The 22,470-nt window shown below is 44.2% G+C and overlaps 1 protein-coding gene across 1 annotated transcript; it reads right to left on the bottom strand.

Annotated features, from left to right (window-relative positions):
• Positions 1-1,938: 1,938 nt before the first annotated feature.
• TMPRSS3 (transmembrane protease, serine 3) lies at positions 1,939-21,307 on the bottom strand. Its single transcript, XM_017810880.1, has 13 exons — positions 21,290-21,307; positions 19,824-19,971; positions 17,779-17,889; positions 16,778-16,894; positions 15,245-15,368; positions 14,075-14,200; positions 13,304-13,347; positions 12,406-12,571; positions 10,771-10,940; positions 9,115-9,210; positions 7,892-8,034; positions 6,302-6,454; positions 1,939-2,568 (listed from the first exon to the last, which is right to left on the bottom strand). The coding sequence occupies exons 1-13, from the start codon at positions 21,305-21,307 to the stop codon at positions 2,548-2,550; spliced, it is 1,437 nt and encodes a 478-aa protein (XP_017666369.1). The 3' UTR covers positions 1,939-2,547.
• Positions 21,308-22,470: the final 1,163 nt, after the last annotated feature.

Below are 22,470 nucleotides of genomic sequence, written 5' to 3' on the forward strand. Positions count from 1 at the left end.
TTTAATAACGTGGCAAATATAATACTCCCCCAGTATAAAGACCTTAAACACTTCCAAGGTGTTTACCATGAGACTCCTAATCAGCACTAATTAAACCAGAGCTGCCTTCAGCCCCACCTGGCTTGGCAGGCCTCTCTACAAGCTCATGCAGTGTAGCAAGTTATTTTCATTAAATGAAGAGAAGAAATTCCAAGGAAAAGGAAAGGCTTGGTAACCTGCCATAAAACCTCCTTGAAAAGTTACTTTTCTGTGTACCAGTTCATTCCAGCTGCAATATTGATGACTAGTAGAGACCAGTTCATCAGTCCCACCTCTCTCCGAATAAACACAATGACCATCTCTGGTACAAAACCCTTCCCACAGCAAATGTCCTAAACCTCCACGTACCTTCACCTGGCTTAACACAGAGAAACATGCTAATATTGTGATTATATTTATTTCAAAACCTTTGGCATGCATGTTAATGACATAAGGTGAGGGAGGAAAATCCAGCTTTGGAGAGTAACTCTTTTATATGATAAGGGGGTTGGAGCTAGATGATATTTAAGGTCCCTTCCAACCTAAACCATTCTATGATATTAAAACATGCCTATGCATAATTAAGACATCACAGCAAGGGGCCTAACAGAAATCAGAGGGAAGATTCACAGGCTCACTGGGCTGGGTCTACCCATAACTGCCTTTCACTGGTCTAAGGGTCAATGCAACTTGTTGGGAAGAGTTCAGTAGCTTTCTACATTTTACATTGGATTTCTCTTTAATAAAAAAGCAGACCACAATGGATACTTATCATACAGTCTTTTTATGGAAACAGAGGAGTTCAAAAGGAATTTTCAGGAGTCCTTTCAGAACTATGAAATAACAACCCTGTCAGCTCCGAGAGCAGCTCCCTCATCTCCAGACTGCTGATGGTGTTAAGGCATGAGCCATGTTGGGATGTGAAAATGTAATGATAAGAAGCAATGAACATTAAAACTCTTCTGACAACGTCTCAGGGTTTTGTTTTAATTTTACCATGGTTCTGTCAAGTTGAAATGAATTCCAGTTTCTGTGTCAGTTTTGCAGTAATGTTTCCCTCTTCTTTTTAACAACGTGCTGGTTTGGGAAGTGCTGTTTCCACTGCACTGCAGTTTCTTTAGCCAGGGTGAAAACTTTCGATGCAGTGTCCTGTGATGTCAGAGTTTGTATCCACAGAACAACGTGGAGGTTGACAGTTCATGTGGGTTTGCTGTTCTTTCTCAATTCTGACCCGACACGTTGCTGTGAGAATGAAGTTCTGATTCTGCTGGTGTTTTCTTGCAGCAGTGGTGATTTAGAAGCATACAGGGTACATCCAAAACCACATTTCAAGCAGATCATCAGCACTTGATCAGATGATAAGATCACCTTTGGCTGATATTGAAAAGCTCTGACAATATTATCAATTATTCATCCTACCTCAGCCCCGGCAATCAATTCTAAAATTAACAACTTTCGTCCCAGGATTTTCACAAAGGGCAAGCACAGAACAACCGGAGATTTCCCAGCCTAATAACAGGAGACTGTTATATTAAAACTGAGATCAGGAAACCCCAGCAGCACTTCAGATGTTTTGTCCCTTGCCTGGCTGCCATCAGTCCATCCACACACCGATGTCATTAATAGATACAAAGACTGAGGGATCTATATTGTCCCATCAGCAGAGAAAGGGAGGGAAAGCAGGGAAGGTGACTGAGTGTGAGAGCCTTGGTGATGGTACTATGTGATGCTTAGCTTGGGAATGTTCAGTGGCTATTGCACTACGTGGTGCACCATAGTTAGAGGGATGATTTTGGCTCTCCAGCCTATTAAAAGGCCATAAGTAAGCTACTCTTCCCTTTAAGACTGTTCAGTAAGCTCAGAATTTTTTCAGTAAAGTTACAACCTGTGTGTTGGTCATTTCAGAGCTCTTTACCACAGGAAAGCACATAAGATTCAATTTTTAGGGACTTTGTTCACAGCCACATGATAAAAATATTTGAATTCTGAGATTTTTTTCTAGCAGGAGTTGAACATACTTGCCAAAATTACCAACTGCCTGCTTCCTGCTTGTTTCCTGGCTTCCAAGAAAGCTGCTGCTGCCTGTGCAACAGAGCATGGATCTTATATTTGAAAACTGCCAGGAGGAAAAATACTTTTTGTGGTTCAGATCTTGGAAAGTAAGTACTAAAATAATATCTTGCAACCTGATCTGAAGTTGCTCTAGTCCTTTGCTCGTGGTACCTGCAAAACTTTATCATGACAGCATCCTGGGTTATCAGCCTTAGCTTTTTTTCTACATGTGAAATTTGTAGTTGCCAGTAAACACACATGCTTGCCATCCATCATCCAGCTGCTTCTTCCATCCAGAAGAGGCTGAGTGTGCAACAGCCTCCATCAAGTACAGTTGCCAGTACCAAAAATAAATGGTAAAAAGCATTCTGTGAAGGTCCGAAGCTCAGAGCAGGTGACCAGAGGAGTGAGGTGGGTCCATCCACGGGGCTGGAGCATGGTGTGGGTTTTCAGGAGCCCTGAACATCGTCACTCTCCTCAGGTCTGCAGTTCTTCTCTCTGGGAAGAAAAACCAGTTATGCATCTGTTGCAAATGCTCATGTTTCTGCCCATTGTACTCCAAAGGGGTTTTCCTGTTGTACAAAGGCCTCCAAAGGAACCATGAGGCTGCTGGAGCCAGTCCCGCCAGCTGAACCACAGAATCACAGAATGGTTTGGGTTGGAAGAGACTTCAAATATCATCTAGTTCCAACCCCTGCCATAGGCAGGGAACCTTCCACTATCCCAGGTCGTTCAGAGCCCCATTCAACCTGGCCTTGAACACTTCCTGGGTTGGGGCAGCCACAGCTTCTCTGGGCAACCTGTTCAGGGCCTCACCACCCTCAAAGGGAAGAATTTCTCCCTATTTGCTAATCTAAACCTACTCCCATTCAGTTTGAACCATTTCCTCCTATCCTGTTGCTACATGTCTTTGTAAAAAAGTCTCTCTCCATCCTTCTTGTAGGCTCCCTTCAGGAACTGGAAGGAAAACCCCCAGCAAAACACACCACATTGACAAAAGAGGTGTTTCCATTGTGGGCCCCACGAATCTGAGCAAATGCCATCAGCTCCTGTCACCACTGGAGTTCACTGGTACTCAGCCTTACATGACTTGAGACAGGAACATAAGGCTCATAAAGAAATATGGTTGTGGGGGGTGGAGGAATATATTAGTAAGAGTGGTAGATACTGCATGCACGAGAAACTCATACAGGGAGCTAACTAGGCCTTGAAGAGGTTTATTTTGTTTCCTCTCAGTTGTTCCACTGCTGATTTTCCTTTTTTTTTCCTTTTCTTTTTTTTTTTTTTTTGGCTAGGGGGAAACCTTTCAAGTCTATTCAGATTTAACAGTTGAAGCATAGTATTCCTCAGACAGTAATGTGTGTAGGTCACTGGCACGCCTCTTAGTGCTATAAACTTTTTGCTTCTTCCCTAGTGGGAGAGCTGTTCAAAAAGAAGGTGGCAGAAATTCTCTTCACAATATTGGATTAACATCTTGCTAAAGGACATAAATTATTTTCACCACTTAGTGGAAAACAATAAAAAAACCTGTATCTTTGCATTCACAGGAGAGAGCCTTTAGCAAAATTCTCCCAAAAAGCTGAGAGACAGAAGTGCTTTATTCAGCTTCCAATACTGGAAGTTGAAGATCAGAAAGCACCACTGCCTTCTTTTTGATCATGCTTTGCATTAGATGATCAGTCCTAACAGGTGAGCTGTTATAAAGTTAAATTCCAGAAGAAGAGCTTTTTAAGGGCATGCTGGTGACTAAATTCCTCATCTTGCAATTTTACATCTCTTATATCTAAATGGATAGCTTTTCTAACTCCTTTGCTAAGCCTTTGCTACAGGAGTTAATTTTCCTTGAATAAAGCACAGAAACTTCTGGAGAGACCAAATGAACCCCAGTCCATGGTGAGCAATAGCAGGTGAGAGCAGATCAGGAGCATTTATCATAGAATCATAGAACAGTTTAGGTTGCAGGTGACATTAAAGATCATCTAGTTTCAAAAAGATTCAAATATTATCTGGTTCCAACCCCCTGCCATGGGCAGAGACACCTTCCACTAGACCATGTTGCTCCAAGCCCCATCCAACCTGGCCTTGGACACTTCCAGGGATGAACCATCCACAGCTTCTCAGGGCAACCTGTGCCAGTGCCTCACCGCCCTCACAGGGAAGAATTCTTCCTAGTGTCTAATCCAACCCTACTCTCTTCCACTTTGAAGCCCTTGATCTCTTTATAAGGGAGATCTGTGCTTTCATTGGATATGAGCTCTTCATCTTAAATGTTTGGGTGTTTGTACATGCAAATGAATCAAAATGATGTATACATTTGAGGGGGAGGAAATCAAGTAATATTAGAGGTCTTACAGATTTAGAAATGTTATCCTGTCTTCTTTAACTTTGTTGAGTGACAGATAGGCCTGTGAAAGCCTAAATCTTCATGTGCAATATAAGTTGTGAAAACAGTGTGTGTCATACAGTGTACAGACGTGGGCTGGGCTGAAATTGCACACATAACCTTATTTTGGGCATTTCCTTGTCAGTGAATGCTTGATATTGGCATTTTGGTTTGAGGAGGAAGTCTCACATATTTCACAAATGAGATGGGGACAGGAGTGGTCTCATCACGTGCCTGTATTGCTGGTGCTGGAGTAGCATCATTGCTATTCATTCATTCCCTCATTCCAGCAAGCCGGGTGCTGGAATAGCAGCACTGGCAGCATTACCTATGAGACAGAGCAGGGTGGGATGCACCCTTTGGTGCTTAGGGTGGCTTTACCACAAAGCTCAAAAAATGACCATTAAGAGGCTGTGCATAGGTATCTACCTGGGAGCTACGTGCCCAGGCTCCTACCAGGGCAGTGGAGGATGGTTCACTTCACCTTTTACTTCCACTTGAGGTGCCTTAGTGCACTTTGCCTGACCTCCAGCAGTTGGTCTGGAAGGCCTCAGATCTCCCATATCTACCTGAGCCGTTGCAGGATATCTGAGCCACCCCCACAGGGACAGAAGATGTAACCCGGGGCTAGCTGTAGGTCCTTGTCCTTCTGCAGGAATACCTGTGAGCCAGGCAGGACAGCCCAGGGTCTCTAAAATGGCTCTGGATGCCCCTGCTGAGGCAATGGAACCCTGCCTGGGAGTCCCACCTGAAGCACAACAGCTCTCTCTGCTCAGCTGATTGAACCCAGCATCCCTCTGGCAGCACTGGGGAAGTACTGACTGCAGCAAACCTGGTCTCCAGACAGTGGGCCACCCTTGGGTCAGGTGAAGGTGGCTGCAGTGTCCCCCAGCTTCCTTGCCTCTGCCCTCCTCTCCTTCCAGCCAACATCATGTTCCCACTGCAATTTCTTTGGCACACTTGGCTTTCACTCCCCAGGATTTTCTGTAGCAGCCTCACGGTTTCAAATAAAGCCATAGAGTCACAAAATGCTAAAGGTTGGAAGGGACCTTAAACAACACCTACTCCCAACCCCCCTGCCATGGGGCAGGGGCACCTTCCACTAGACCAGGTTGCTCAAGGCCTTATCCAAGCTGGCCTTGGACACTTCCAGGGATGGTGCAGCCATAGCTGCTCTGGGCAACCTGTGCCAGTGCCTCACCACTCTCACAGTAAAGCATATCTTCCTAATATCTAATGTAAATTTCCCCTTTCTCTATTTGAGCCCATTACTCCTTGGCCTGTCTCTACAGTTCCTGATGAACAGTCCCTCTCCAGCTCCCTTGTATCCTCTTCCGAAACTGGAAGGTTGCTCTGAGGTCTCCACACAACCTTCTCTTCTCCAGGCTGAAGAGCCACAACTTTCTCAACCTGTCTTCATAGGGGAGGTGCTCCAGTCCTCTTATCAATTTTGTGGCCCTTCTCTGGACTTGGTCCAATAGTTCCATGTCCTTCTTATGTTGGGGGCACCAGAATTGTGCACAGCATAGTCCCCTGTCACCTCCTCCCTTGGCCTCCTGACTTGGCCCTTTCACACCTCCTTGCTCTGTCTCCAGGCCTCCTCCCAGTCATTCCCACCCATATTGACATACTCTCCTCTCCTCTGTACCCCTGCAGGGTGCTCCCAGCATCTCACTAAAACCCCTGCACCCTGCTCTGCCTGAGGACCTGCCCCGATCCCTGAACGCACCCTCGAGTCACACGTGTCCATGCAACATAACTCATCTTTGACAAATATGAGCTAAGCCCTGTGTGGCACAAGAGGAGCAAAGCAACAATCAGAGATGGAGGAACAGGGCAAAAACAGACCTCCATCTGTTCATGTATCCAGTCCAGGAAGGAAGTAGTTCGACTGTAGACACCCGGCTTGTTCTTTTCTGCACAGCCCACTCCGAAACTGGTGGTCCCCACCAACTTCCAGATACTCATATCTTCACATGCTAAAGGGCCCCCACTGTCTCCCTGGAGGACAAAGAATTAAAACAAACATCAATATCCCAGAAAATGAGGGGAATGTCTATTTGGGTAGGTAGGGGAGAGACTAATTCAAAGACTAATTCAAAGTAATTCAAAGTTTCTTGTTTCTGCCCTATTCTGTGTCCTGGGAAAAGCATATGTTACAGTAGAAGTTGGGAGACTTTTGAGACATGTATTAGATCATATTTTTCTTTCCCTGGCTCATGGCTATTGAGCTGAGCTGAGCCCAGGGTTGCAACAACAAGCTCACATCTCACCTCCTTGCCTGCCTGCTCCCACATTCTTTTCCAGCCTTTCTCAGACATTTTGCTAAGCCAATATTACTCAATGAACTCACAACTAAGTACTGAAAACTCTCTTTTTTGTTTTCTCTACCCTATGAGCATCAGAGCCATCACAACAGAAAAAAAGGGAATTTGTAACAAGCCTCTCCCAGTGGTGAGTCGGGCTCCCTGTGTCACGTGGAGCTGTGTGCTGAGCACGCTGCCTTTGGGCAGCAGTCCCAGGCAGAGAAATGTGCTGGTGCCAGGTACCTTGTTAGGGAGGTTATGTGCAAACATGCGGTTAAAGGAGGATCTATGCACCCACTGCCTTTGCTTCATTTTGTCCCTTGCATGATGGAGACAGAGCAAATTGGAAAACATGAAGTTCACAGAATTACAGAATGGTTTGGGTTGGAAAGGACATTGAAGATCATCTAGTTTTAACCCCCTTGCTATGGGCAAGGACACCTTCTAACAGAAATTCCTCCCCAGCCCTTGCTCCATGACTAGTTAGGCGAGTCCACATCAGTTTGGATGTGGATGAGACCTGGCATAAGATTGGCACCATCGTGACTTTGACAGTGATTTGGAATCATCATCATCCTGTGTTGTGAAGGATGCTCTGCTTCACCACTGCTATGAACCTCCCTTCCCCAGAGTCATCACTAGCCCTCTGAGTTACTCAAACACCTCTCCCTTTCTTCCTTCCCCTGCCTTGCTACTCTTTTCAAAATCACGCACTTCTGCTTCTCTGTTGAGACACGTGTTGGCTGCTTTTCCCCACGGGCTTTCCACACCTGGCAGGTCTCTGGAGCTGCTCACAGTGCAGGGAAGTGCAACCCAGCACAGTGCAGAGGCCACAGCCAAGGCAAAGAAAGGATGGCACCATGCTGCAGCACATGCAACTAATCAAAATATGCCTTAAGTAAATTTTTCTTCAGAAGTAGCAGATAAAGTCCACTGAAGAAACATAAAAAGGAAATTGTAGCATATGAATGCAAGCACAGAGAGTGACTGATAATCGTGGTGAGCAGAATAAATGGCACAAACCCAAATGTTTGCCCAAGAAAAGCTTGGGAGTGCCTTCTGATAACTTATCACTCATGTTTTTCCATTGCTGGTGTTAATGAGCACAGTTGCAGTTTGGAAACTTCCATACCTGGCAGGTGTCCACCCCTCCCTTTAGGAAACCAGCACAGAGCATTGAAGAAGTTATGATCCCACCGTAGACATCCCTGTGATTGCAAATTGCATTAGAAATCAGAGGAACACCTGCATAATTCATGGTGTCAGATGTATCACCTGTTAAAAAAAAAAAAGGAAAAAAAAAGAAAAAAAAAACTTGCTGCCCTTGAAAATAATAACCATTTGTAAACAGAATATGTTTTAGTATACAAAGAATTGGCAAGCAAGGATCAAAGAAATACAGTTAAAATGACAACACACAAGTAAGGCAACTTGGTGTCTCATCACTTACAGAATAAAGTAACTATCCACTCTATAGAGCTGTGGACTGTCACAGTGTATAATAAAATCTGTTCATTATGTATTTCCACTTTAAACTAGACAATCAATGACAGTAATGAACTAAAAAAACTGGTTGAACATTGCCTGCAATACTAGTGCCAAAATTAATTTCAAAGTCATCGCCTGTTCTGTTAGTCAACGAATCATCTGTAAACATCTGGTTTCTTTTAGAAATATGTATTTTATTTTATTTTATTCTGAGCCTGAACAGATCATTGCTACAAATGGAAGTATTTGCACACTGCCTATTGTCAGATCAGAGCTGACTTTTTATGTGGCAAGCCTTGTTTTCATTTTCTCCCCACCTTTCACTGTTATCTGTAGATCAGGTAACATTCTGTTCTTGTTCTCTGAACAAGGGAACACGTTAAATGACACAAATGAGGAATGATAAAGAACAATTACCTGAGAATTCACGTATTTTCACATGAAAGTGATCCAGTGTAAATTATTGATTAACATGACCTGTGAGTCATGGTAAGAAAAAAAAAAATAATACCCTTTTCTTTCTCACATTATTCACAGATCCAATTTCTGCATCACCCAACCTGCCTGAAAATGTAGGGATGGTCAAATCTTGCATTCTTGCTGTGTTTTCTCTGCTTGAAGTTATAAAGAGCCCAGCCTCTCTGTTTCAGAGGATGTGCTCATCCATTCCTTGTGATAAATGTTTCTACAGAATTTTTGCAGTTCGAATTGACCATAAAATTTAGGAATATGTATTCTTTCTCCCCCTTCCCACCCCACTGATATTCCAGAAAATTAAACATTGAACAATGCCCCAACCAAGTCCTGTATTTACTGTGGGAAAGATGTTTATATGTAGTGTAATCAGTAGCAGACCATTTAAAATACCTCCTTCCACAGTTGCTCCCCATCCTGATACCCAACACATTTTCCCTGCTGGGAAATGTTCACCATAATTAGGCAGACAAATTGGTTCTATGTGACCTATTTAAAAAAAAAAAAAAAAAGAGAGAGAGGAGAGAATTGCTTTTTATAATTTTAGCAAAAAAAAAATTTGTGCCTCAGAAAAACTGGAAGATTTGGCTCTCAGCGAAGCTGTTATGAACACCACCCACTCCCCACATAAATAGCCTGGCAGTTCATCAGGTCTCTTGTCTCATGGCCAATATGAGGGGTTTGAAACAACACCCACGCAGGGCCCAATGAGTTTTGAGTATGAAGCAGCAGAAGGGGATGTCAGAAGGTCAGTCAATTGAAGAATGAGCAAACACAAAATGCACAGTGTGGGCAGCTGATGGGCAGATCAGAGGCCCCACGGCACAACTGCTCTGGCAAGACAAGGAGCTGTGCGTTCCTTGTGCTCTTCTGAAAGGGCAACCAGACACCCCAGGGGGCTCTTTGCTCCCCACCCATCAGCTCACGGAGTTCCTGTGTCTCTGTGCTCTGGGTTATGGGATGTTATGCCATATAATCAGTTTTTGATCCTTGCAGGGACAAACGGACGTGTCGAGATGAGCCGACGCTGAGTAAAGGGAGGGAAAATACAATGTATTACTGGGCAGTTCCAAGTGGTTCAGTTCTCCACAGTGGCCCCAGCTCAAACATCAACCCCCCAGCATGGACCATCCAACCCCCCTGGGGCATGGTGGGTATCTCGCTCAGGTGCAGAGCCACAACTGTTCTTGACAGCCTCCCAAACTTATTCCCGAGCAAAAGAAAACAGCATCAACTGAGATATAAACCAGAACAAAATCAAACTTAATTTTCATTAAAAGTGAAAGTTTAAAGTATTACACGAGAATTGATTTTGGAATTGACAATCTAGATGTGTCAGAGAGCACCTGCTCCCCTTTGCAGAGAGCTCACAGTGACTAGGAGGCATTGGCAGGCGATCCTGTAAACTCATTCAATATTATTATATATTATTTCAACTCGGTGTGTCAGCTGCAGGTAGCATCCTGATGAGAAAATAAAAGTAGTTTTAATTTAGAAACATAACTATATTTGAACTGCCTTTTCTCCTCTTTGAGATTTATGCTTGATTTTCAGCTTTGGACACTGCTGGATATCCCGATACTCACAGAAGGGACATGATAAAAATCTCTGTGACCTTCAAGTAAAACGAGGCAGGGCGTTTATTTTAGATAGGAAAAATATTTAGAAATAATAAAGTTAATGTTTGCCTATTATTAAATACCTTCAGTAAATCAATACTGGGGTGGACTGGGAACACTTGGCAGCACGTTGTTGCTGTCCATGCCTGGATAGGGAGTACAGAGGAGTTCCTGATACAGGTCAGGGTGGTTTGGTGGTTTCTGCTGGTGTTGTCTGAACAGGAATCACGGCCTTGTCATCACAGCAGCAGTCTGCCCACATCTACACTGCACATCTCTCATTGATTTTAGAGGGGATGGGAATCCACTCCACTGTCCTGGGGCAGGCATAGGCATCAACAGAAGTTTCCCTGTCTGTACCAGGAGAGACCCTTCTTTCTTTTAGCTGGAAAGGTGAGAAAGTCTAGTGAAAGCCAACAGAGATAATTACCATTGAGAGCAAGTGGTGCTGCCAGTTTCATCAGGGCTATATCATTTCCCATTGTCTTGGGTTTATAATTTCGATGGTATATGATTTTTTCCACTGAATAGGGGTGAACCTGGGTGTCTTGCTGAGTCACAAAACCGACCTGCACGCTCCATGAGCTCGGCAAGTACAGGCTGAAATAAAGAGGCAGAAGACAGTGAAAAACCTTCAGGAAAACCCTCAGGTTTTCTAGTTGTCCTCTGAGCTTATGGACCACATAAAACTCTACACTCAAATAGCTCTAGTCTGCTGTACTTGCTTACCTGTCCATTAATATTGGCTATGTTTTACACCTAACTTCTAAAAATGTAGAAACGATGACTAATCTTACTAAGACATTGGGTCACTGATATATTATCTGTGCAAATATCTGTATATTTCCACAAATATATGAGAGTTTTGCTTTAGCCCAGCTGTCTGTCCTCCTGTGAGACCCCACAGCTGCTGCCTGGCACACCTCTGCTCAGCCATACCCCCCCCAGCACTTGTGGCAAGGCATTTTCAAGGAGAAACTTTCCTTCTGGAAGGTGTTTCTGCCCCTAGTTCATGAGTAGGCACACCTTTCAGCCTCCAGCACATGAGCAGCTCCTCTTCTCTTGACTTCACCCCACTGGCATAGCAGAATAGCTGGGAAAAGGCTCCAGGGATGCTGGTTGTGTTGCCAGCTCCCATCCCCATCAGCCTTTAAACACATCATGACCAACTGGGTTGTGGGGGACAGAGCCAAGGAAAAAAGTCCTAAAATGCTTAATTCCTAAGGGCTCTAAATAGGATCTAGTAGTGGGATTTGTCTGTCCCATCCTTTGTCTTTTACTGAATTAAAAACACGCTAGAGGACTTGCTCAGAAGAAGGCATCCATGTTGTGGGTGCTTAAAAGTGGTCAGGAAAATCCCATTTTAGCTGTCTAAATGTCTTTGGTGAAAGTGGTATGGAGTTTGTAAGGGCAAGAAGAGCTCTCCTGCACTATTAGCATCAAACAAGACTGCAAACCCAGACAGCTCATTACAAATATGAGAGAGGGCTATGTTTGTCAAGATGATGAGTTTAAACTTCACAAAGAAGATGAGTTTAAATAACTGTTTAACATCTATTTACAACTATAAGACCTCTTCAAACTGCATGAAAGGGAGCAGTGAGTATGTGGCAAAGGGTACAAAGCTCAGCACAACTGACTAACAACCACTGATTGATCCTGTCACCCTGAAAAATGATTTTTTTTTTTTATTTTGGAGCTCCAGTGGATCAGAGGAGCCAAATACAAATTCCTCTTGAGCTGCTAACTCGTATGCAATGTACAGAAATTGCAGATCAGGATACTTAAAATCTAGCACTTAAATGTGGTTGTAAGCCGATTTCCCACAAAGCTGGGAGTGACCAGAACACCTTGAAAACAGGGGCCCTGGATTAGGACCACTTCTAGGGGAGGCTTTTTTTAATAAAGACTCGTGTGACAAGAGAGAGAAATGGCTCAAATGCTATGGAGCCCAGGAAACAAGGATAACCCAATGCTGCCGTTTGTTTTTAGGAGACAGCGGGGTGCATGAGCAGCGGCCCCACACGCAGTGGGACACCCCGAGCGGGGGGATTTGGGGACTCACTCGTAGACGCAGTGGGCGGCCGTGAGGATCCAGCGCGGGGTGATGACGGAGCCCCCGCAGAGGTGGTGCCCCTGGAACTGCAGGCTGACCTGCCAGGGCCACTGCCGGGGGGACGACGCGTTGCCCCCCACGATCCGCGGCCCGTAGCTGGCCCGTGTCCCGCACGCTGCCAAGAACCAAAGGTTACGGTCCGTGGAGGAAACACAGGCCTGGTTTTGATCACCTTCAGCCCCTCCTCTGGGAGGCTGGGAGGTCTCTGCAGCCAGACCATCCCCATCCCAACCCCACGGCCCAGCAGGCTGTGGCAGCTCCCAGGAGTTTATCCTCCTCCCTCCCATCCCTGCAGCATCATCCATGGCCTGGGGGCTGTGGAGGTCACGTCTCTCCCCTGCAGGGAGTACTCAGCTGAGCTGTAAAACCCACAGCTTTGCCCTCCTTACACGCACAGGTCCCACACAGGCCGACTGAAGCATCTCCTCTCCCCTGGTGATGATTTTGCTGTTGTAATTTGATTTTTTTGTATAGCTGACATGGAAGAGTGTGGGATGAAAGTTCAAATGTTAAGGCAGAATTTCCCTTTCCCTGATGAGGTGGCAAAGAGTAGAAATTACAGTATCAGTCCAGGGACTCAACTCACAATCTTGAAATGCCTGCTTCCTACTGGGATTCTCACTAAAATGCTCCTGCTATCTGATGCTCCCAGTCTGCACTCCCAGACTATTTTCACTTGCTGAAGTTCTTTCAAATTTTACTCAAGAAATATAATTTTTCTTTAGTGTGATAAACTGATAGTGTAGTATGCCCTGAGTACAGAATTCCTCCCAACTCTTGACGTGCAGCAGATAAAGAAGGACAGAGGACAGTTTCTGATTTAATTTTCATTTTTCCTGGTTCTTACCTAAGCATTTTAAGATGATCACATTGCCAGAAGTGCACTCCTCTCTGAGATGAAAAGACAATGCAATGTTAGTTCCAATTCACAAATACTGGTTTGGGTTTTTTTTTTCAGCATTGTGTCATTTTCCTGTGCACATAAATATAAATAACTCAAACATTGAAAGAGGTACAAAGCCATGAACTCATCCAACCTAATTAGGGCATTTAACTGAAATACTTAAGTCAGGAGCTTGGCCACCACCAGGAGCCTGCAGACCATATGCTGCCCTGCTGAAGAGTGGTTCACTCTTCCATGAGGGAAGGCTCATCAGCAGTTTTCAACATGTGATCTGTAGTCTCCTTGGATCCATAGCTTTCTTCTCAGTGGAAGGTAACTAAGAAAAACAAGCATCTGTCAGGAGGAAGAAATGGACCATAAAGGGTTCATAAACCCACTGGGAAATATATAAGGATCTGTAAACCAAAACAAACTGCTTCATAATGGAAAAAGATAAGTGCCTGGTGTCTATCCATTTGCAAAAATGGGATCTTGGGACAAATAGTCTTTTCAAATAGCTCATTTGAAAGCCTTTGTTGATTTTAATGGGTCTTGGATCAGACTCAATTCATATTCCAGCAAGACTGATGCTGAATCTTGGTCTATGATGCATAACACCACCAACCCCTTATGAAGTACTACATGCCTGAAAAAATAACAAGAATCCCAAACTATTAGTAATCCCCCTTTTATTGACTTCTCTCTTTCTGTCAGGAGGAAGGAGCTAAGGCATACCTGAGGTTTGTTGCATTGTGCAGGGATGTCACTTGATCAGCTGAAAACCATTGGCTGAGGGATACGAAATGTCTTTGAAACTGTTTTTCGACTGCTGCCACGGGCAGGTAACCTGAACTCACGTAACTGCAAATAAACCATAAACACAGCTCCCTCAGACAGCATTTCAGCAATCTGTTTAAATAATTCAGCAGTTCCACTGATGAAAACCCAGTGTAGCAACCACAATAATCAGACTCTGACACTCGATAAGGTAATTCTATCCTCCCGCTATGCTTCTTACAGCATGCATGTATTTTTTACATAATCATGTGTGGAAGCCACACATGCTGAAATGCATTTAACTGGCAGAGAAAGTAAATTTTAATTCCAGTATTGCAACAACGCTTTTTATTGTAAGTGGTTGGCACATTTCCTGAGGCACTAACAAGCTCATTGTTTCCTTTTTCTAGAATTATGTTTTGCAGCAGGGAGGATGAGTAATTTGTAATTTTCTCTTCTCTTCATTGTTGAACAATTGAGATGCATTTTGTCCTAAAGGTAACAAGAGTTTATTCAAAGAGGCTTTATAGTGCTAACTATAATGTGCAGAAATTAGAATGATGCTGTTGTAAGAAATAACAGCACATCATGGCAAATCAGAAGTTCCAACTCTTTCTCAATGTTGTGAAAGTTTGTGAAAGAAAGGGTGCTTTTTCAGTAATGGGATCAATCCAGCAATAACCACGTCACCAGGTTCTTTTGTAACTGTGAGGTGGACATTAAATCCTACCAGATGTCATGACATGACTTGTACATACAAATTTTGTACAGAGGAAGTAAAAGAAATGGAAAATGCTCATATGATTTTTGTGCCTCCCCACAGGCTGTAAGCTACTGGAGTGACAGACAGGATTCAGGCACTTGCACCCCGTAGGCAAGATTTAACCAAACCACTGTATTCGGCCGTCATGCAGGATTTGTAGCAGTAATAAAAGCCATTTGCAGTGCACAATTATCCGGGACTATTTCCCACATCATCTCAAATTTCAATGTGAATCTCACAAATGTGAATTGTTAAGACATTTTTCTTTTAAAGAATGAGCTAATACAAGGTTTCATTAAAAACACTGAAAACCTCAGAGTTTGTTCAAAATGCCAAATACAGTTTCTGGCATTTGCTGTTCATACCTCGAGAACCCCAGGTGTTTGCAGGTAGTATTTCCATACTCTGCTCTCCAGTCGTCAGAGCAGACTGTTCTCCAGGATCCAGAAGTGAACACTTGCAGCACTGCCTTCTTGCCACTCAACCTGACTTTGAGATTCAGGAGAAGAGAAGCCTGAGTGAGTTGTGAAGATGAACCATTAGGCACACAACAGGTACACAACAGGTACTCAGCAGCATCAATGCACCGCTATGGTATCTGTGTTTTCTGGCTCACCAAATTTTTACTGCTTGCCTTTTTCATCACTTGGATTCTTTGACAGAATTTTTCTGTGCTTTTTTTTCCTCCCCATGAAGGAAGGGAACCTTCCCTAATGTTCTAGCTGAGCTAGAACCACCAGGAAAAAAAACATCTCATGGGAATGGGTAGGGAATGCCAGCTCTAATACAGGTGGAGAAGGCTGCCTTGCCCTCCAGCCAGCCTAAGCAATTCTTGCTGATTGCAGTGGGTTGGAGCTGCAGATTCCTGGCAGGAATTTTATGAGGAAACTTGTGGTCAAGATAAGTGATGAAAGGTGGCTGGCACCTCCTGCACTCCACAGCACAGTCAGAGATGCCCCTGTGCCCAGCTGCCCAGGAGGCATCTGGACCTGGGAAAGGCACATCTACATGGTCTCCCCAGGGAGAAGGGAGGTCACGCACGTGGTCACTGCTGGACAGGGGTTTCCCACCTGTCCCCATGAGACAGTGTTACGGAAAAGCAGAGGTATTGCCACAGGCCTCACAGAGGCCTGAAGGCTGAACATCTTGTGTGGGGTTAGATGGGGCCAAAAGCTTGTGGTTCTTTTCATTCCTAGTACTGCACAGAGGGAAAGTTGTGCTGCCTCCTCACCTTTAGGTACAGGAGCCAGAATTACAAGTGCACTGATCTAAAAACCAGTTATTCTGTTTACTAACATTAGACTCCTTTCTCTCCAGTGGCTGTGAACACCACATAGCACAGGACAGAGAGGGACCATTTAAAATGGCCCTGTGATGCCCAAAACCATCACAGAGAGAAACTCAGACAGAGGGTATAAATTTCACATGTAGCAGCAAACTCTGCATCACTCCATGTACAAAAGGAAGTTGCTGGTGTCTCCCAATACCTTATCCCTTAAGATAATATCAGGCTTTTACAATCTTCAAAACCAACAGAGTGCAACTGTATGCCAGTGAATACAGAGTTCTGTATTTACACACCGTAATGCAGTGGTGTTATACCTTGCAGGCAGAGGAAATGCTGGCAGTCAAAAAGCATCTGGGCTTCTAACAGAGAAAGATGCCCAATATGGCAGTTGCAATATTTAGGAATCATCACATTTATTTATCTTAAGGGCAGCTTGATTTCTCATGAACTGTAAATCAGTACCTCAGGGAGGTTGTTCCTCTGAAGTGGTGATTTAGATAATCGATCTCTCTCTATCTTTCTTGTCTCAAACTACCCCAACTCTTTACAGCATGCATTGTGCCAATGCTACAGGAGGAGGTAGGAGGGATTTAAATCAAATTTAAATTACCACATCTGTACTCATCCTCCCCTTCTTTGCAGTTGAAGACACCATTGCACCTGGCTGATTTCTGGATACACTTAAAGGACGATCGACAGCGAAACTTCCCAATGCAGTTGTATTGGACTAACAAGAATGAAAGAAAACAAAGTGATGCAAACACACCTGGATATTAATTTAACACTTCTGGCTTCCATTATCTGGCCAGATTTCAGTCTGGCTAAGGAAAAGGCAACTCCTGTACTCTAGGAACTTTTGAAATAGAACCTGGAGGTTGCTACCTGGTGCTGTTAAACTCATCCATTAGTAATGACTCGTAGGAGGAGTCAGCCTTGCTGTCTGTGCTGACTCCTTCCCAGATCCCTCTACCCAGTTTAAGTTTCACTCCAGGGCAAGTTGCTGCCTGGTACCTCAGTCCCTCAGCAGCCAAGCAAGGAGACCCTTGTAAAACACAGCCAGAGCACGCTCTTCCCAAGGGGATGCCTCAACCTCCTTTGAGCTTATCCCTGTTGCAGGTGTGAAGACACATCCACGTATTTGGCCCCCAGACTTGGGAGGGTCACACTTCCCAGTTGCAACTAAACTCATTCTGCGTTTTCTTCTCCTTTGTAGAAGTTGGTTTTGATAGGGAACAGTTCTTTAATTCTTTGAAAGCAAGCTTTGAGAAGTGAATTACAGGACAAAAGTGTGGTGTGAGCTACCTGGAGCCTCCCCCAGGTTCTAAACTCAGCTCATCACCCGAGGGGAGTCAGTGAAGTTTTACTAGAGAAAGGTTTCCTGGAGCTGTGTGTTCCCCAGTGTTGTAAATATTACACCAATCCTCTCAGGGGTGCCAGGCCTATTTCATCCCTACGTGTAAATAAAATTTAAAGCCATCACATCAACAAGATTTTTTACTTCAGCAAACAAGCTGCAGTAGTAGTTTAATTCCATTCTCAGTAAAAGGTTCATGAAAAATTAAGCATTTGAATGGTTAAGCGAGAACTTAATGAATAACTAATGGTACTCACCACCCAGGCCAATGGCAGCTGCTAGGATTACTGCAAGGAACAAACCACAGATATATGGAAAGTATTTTAGGGAGGCAAAAGCATGGCACATCGAAGGTGGTTCGATATCTCCTGGAAAGCAAACAGAGAACAGCTTCTGGGAAGTTGAACCTAGCTGAGTTTGCAACGGAAAAAGATTTATCTAACATTAAACTAGGTGGCATTAGAACTTCCTGCGTACACTTCACGAGCTGACCTGACCTGGAAGGGTTGGGATCCTCTGTCTCAGGGACTGAGAAGGCTCCAAGTGCTTTGGGGCTGTGGGTGCTCTCAGACACCCCTTCAGCATTTGCCTCGTGAGGGCTCTGAATTGTGCCCCTACAGAGCACCTGGCCTGTCCTCAATGCAGAGGAGAATGTGAGCTCTAAGTTTTCATTTTCAGGGGTTACATCACACTGTGAGCTTTTCAAGTACATGAGCACCTCTGCTGAAAATGTGAGTCCCGGAATAAAAGTGAAATTCAGACCAGTTTTGTTTGTGTAATCAAACCTGTGTGCAGGGCACACGTATCCTCTCTGAAGGCTTCAGAAAGTCAAGTGGACTAATAAATCTTTCAGTGGAAGCAGCAAAGAACAAACTAGTTTGAGTCTCCTCCTTATGACTGTTCTCCTCAGTGATGTCTCCTGACTCTTGCTGGTCCCAGTGCTCCCTTCAACCACAGCCCCAGCTGGATGCTGAGCATCCTGGGAATCCTGGGAATTTTGGGAATTCTGGGATGAGGCCAGAGGCCACATAGCTCTGCCTCATGCACTGGGGAGCTAAGTCCAACGTGTGATGAATTCCTCCAAAGCTGGGGTAATGGAGACACAATAATTAGTAGGAGGAGCCTACAGGTTCAGAAGCAAGAATATTGGAAAAAAAATAGGATTAGCTAATAAATAGGTACTCAAGACAAGTAGGAGGAGAGTCATTGGTCTTTTTGGACTTGGAAGCAAGATTAACTGAAAGTTATAGAAAACTAAATTAGCAAAAAACCAGGATGCCCAAACTGGTCTTGAAAACTGTGTGAAAAAGTGATCTGTTAAAAGTTTTGCCATAAAGGCAAGAAGGGAACTTGAGCGGTGGCTCAAGGCCGAGTCTTGAGTTTTCAAGTGAAAAAAATATGCATCTAAAGTTAAAATATAGATTGGTACTAACTGCTGAATATATTTCATGAGCTTGACCTGCTCACCAGCCACTGACCTCCATAGTTGACCTGCCATTGTCAATCTGGAAGACAACAACAGACTCCACTGAAAATAATGAACAGTTCACTTGTTTCAAATGTATTCTGATATACAAGGGGCAAACTATGGGGAAATAGCAAACACAGCTACACAGGGACTGGCAGAACCTTTTCTTCAATTTTAGTTCATACTGCTCTTCATCCTCTGATTATTCAAGCTTTGAATTTCAGATTGGCAAACATTTGCAATCAGTCAAGGATAAGGAGTGTCTGCCAGGGTTTATAGACTCTCTAGTAAATCCCAGTTTACACAGGCTCTCTCAGGAGAAGCTGAGTAACTAGTTTTGGCAGTGGAAGTGGTGCCTGGTATGCCAAAAATCTGAGACAGCTGTAGGAGCTAATGGACCAGAAAATTAAATCTCCATTCTTGAAGCTCAGCCTGCCTCTGTTGAAGCTAATGGTCATTTTGCCATGAAACCTACGGGAAGCAACAAACTTCCAGGCTGCTGTATTGTATATTTGGATTTTGTAATGGACCGATTTCCAGGTTGGTAAAATTTCAAATAAGCCATACAAAAATGTTCCTGAAAAGCCTGGGGAAATGTTTGCTGTGTGGCTGAAGCGTGTGAATAATGTGGCTGTGAAAAATGCTTGTGTGTGCAAGCCAACACAAGATGTCATCACGTTACTAAGCTGGCAAACCTCACAGCTAGGGGAGGGAGGTTGTGTTTCTTCTTCCTCTAAGTGATTGTTTTGAGTGGGCAAGCACAGTTTTGCAAGGCTAAATATCTGCATTACCCACTTAGATTGCAAAGGTCAAAAAGCTGTGCAATACTCCTACCAGGTCCATCTGCACTGGTGTCCACTCTGGCTTGTGGTATGAAGAAAAATCTTTTGAAGGTAAACTGAATTTGTGGTGCTGCTGGAGGTTCATCTTCTGCAACAGAGATGACTTCAAGACTTCCAGTAGTGGGATTTGTCTCTTGCACCTGACTCAACAAGAGAAAAAAAGGAGAAAGAACATAATCACCTTGTAAAATGTTGTCATAGAATCACAGAATGGTTTGGGTTGGAAGGGACCTTAAAGACCATCCAGTTCCAACTCCCTGCCATGGGCAAAGACACCTTCCACTAGAGCAGGTTGCTCCAAGCCCCATCCAACCTGGCCTTGGACACTTCCAGGGATGTGGCAGCCACAGCTTTTTTGGGCAACCTGTGCCAGTGCCTCACTACTCTCACTTTAAAGAATTTCTTCCTAATACTGAACATAAACAGTCTCATAGCCTCCTTTAGGTACTGGAAGGCCACAAACTGGTCTCTCCGGTGTCTTCTCTTCTCCAGGCTGAGCCCCAGCTGTCCCAGCCCATCTCCATAGCAGAGATGCTCCAGCCCTCTGAGCATCTTCGTGTCATCCTCTGGTCTCACTCCAGCAAGGTCCATGTCCTTCCTGTGCTGAGGACCCCAGAACTGGACACAGTACATTGTTATGCAGTTAATGTTCACATGAGGAGCACTTATAATTAATTTACCAGCAAACTATTGAGGTTAATTTTTGTTCATATTTTTCTAAGCACCATATCTACCTGTAATATCTCCCACTGGGGGTGTAAATCCATCCCCTGCTCTATAATTGCAGTAGGAAACAGGAGACTAAAAGGAATATGACAACTGCACAGAACCTGACAGGATCCTCGTTCAGGAGCCCCTGAATTTTACTCCAGTAAACTTTTGATGACTTACCATGCGGTGGAAAAAAACCCCACAATTAAAATGAGCTACACTAGAATTCAGGGGAAATAGATTTGAAATGCTAATTTCTGGCTCTGCACGTTGGCAAAAGGGGTCAGATTTTCGAGCTCACAGTGGTGTGAAATGGGTCCAGGTTTGTTAAAGACAGTGCAGCTGTAAAAGCTGCTGTAAAAAGCTGCTCTAAAAGCAGCATATTTTCATGGTCATTTCCAGAAAAGGCTTACAATGACAAATTTTAGGCTAAGAATACGTGTTTTATCTGTGACACTATCTTCAAGTCACCTGGAATATCTTTTCACCTTTCAGCAAACAACTGCAATAAGGTTTACACTCTTTCATTTGATAAAATTCCACGTGTATTTCAATGAAAATAAACGAAACTTCGTAGAGAACCTGCTAGCACGGTTTTTAATTATTAAAAACAAAAAAAGTCTTCTGACTGGCACACAATTTGCCCATCAGGAGACAAAACAGCATTGTGAAGCAAATTACACGAAAGACTGACGCTGACGTTTCGTTCATTTAGAGGTTATCACATGCTCCCAAAGCTTCACTCACCTCTTCCTGAGAAGTCATAGCTAAAAGCAAAACTGTTTTCTTTCTTCATTATCAAAAGCAGCCAAAAGGAAATTCTGAGTCTGCTGAGCTGCTCAGCTCTGGGACAGTCTCCGCCGAGCCCCACTCAGCCTGTTCCGTGCAGCGTTACGGCAGCAGCCCGTGTAACCCAACCTGGTGAGGGGTATCAGGTGGCCTGGCTACGGAAAAGGGAAGATAAAAATTCAGCATGCTTTCTAATTAGCCTAAGAAGGCCAGGTAATATCGTGGCATTTGCAAACCTCTCTGTAACCCCTCAGCAAAGGAGCACCACAAGCAGCACACCCTCATCTCCCGTCGAAGCTCGTGCAGCTGAGGAGCCTGGTGGTCCAGAGCTGTGGGTGGCAGAAGGCAGCAGCAGTCCCAGAGCTTCATCTCTTCAGCACACCTTGCTCTTCCCTCCCTTGGTTTACAGCCTTTGCTGCGTGCCTGCATGGGGGTTTTGAAAAAGACCCATCGTTTAGTTATGGATGATTTCTGTAATTAAATGTTGCACTGTGTTTTGGAAGTACTCTGCAAGCAGTTGTCTCGTGTTTCTGAAGTAGCAACTCACTTGTACTCAGGGATTTAGGAAATGAAAATGTATTCTCAGCTGCAACAAATGCTCAAGAGTAGTGATAATTTGGCTTGTTTTTTTCACCGAGAAGAGAGATCGATGACAGAGGGAGGGGTCAAGGAAGAAGGAGGAGGAGACATGAAGCAAAAAGCCACAGCAGCATAAGTGAAACAAGGCTGCTGAGAGGCCAGGAAAGAAATGAAGGTTTTCCATGACAAAATCCATGTCCCTGGAATATGGCTGCAATGAGAGAAGATGTTCAGTCCCTTCACTGTGCACGATGGAAACTGGCACTTCCAAAGGAGAGGACACCATATCGTAATCCTGTTAAATTAAGCCATGGCAACAAGAATTCTTCATCATCTCCTGTGTCACTCTTTCAATAGCCTTCCCTGGAAATGGGAACACAGGGGGAGATAAGAAAAAAATAAAATAAGAAATCAGACAAAGATGTATAAAACAAGCTGCATTTCTTGAGTTGCTCACAATGCTCTGACATTCTCCCCACCAGGCTTCAGAGACAAATGGTTGGACAAGCAGCTCAAACTGACCAGGTGCCCCAAGGGAAACTTTAGCCAAAGAGGGGGCA

This window comes from Lepidothrix coronata, unplaced genomic scaffold (genome assembly GCF_001604755.1).
Source record: "Lepidothrix coronata isolate B3197 unplaced genomic scaffold, Lepidothrix_coronata-1.0 Scaffold30, whole genome shotgun sequence".
Lineage (NCBI taxonomy): Eukaryota > Metazoa > Chordata > Aves > Passeriformes > Pipridae > Lepidothrix > Lepidothrix coronata.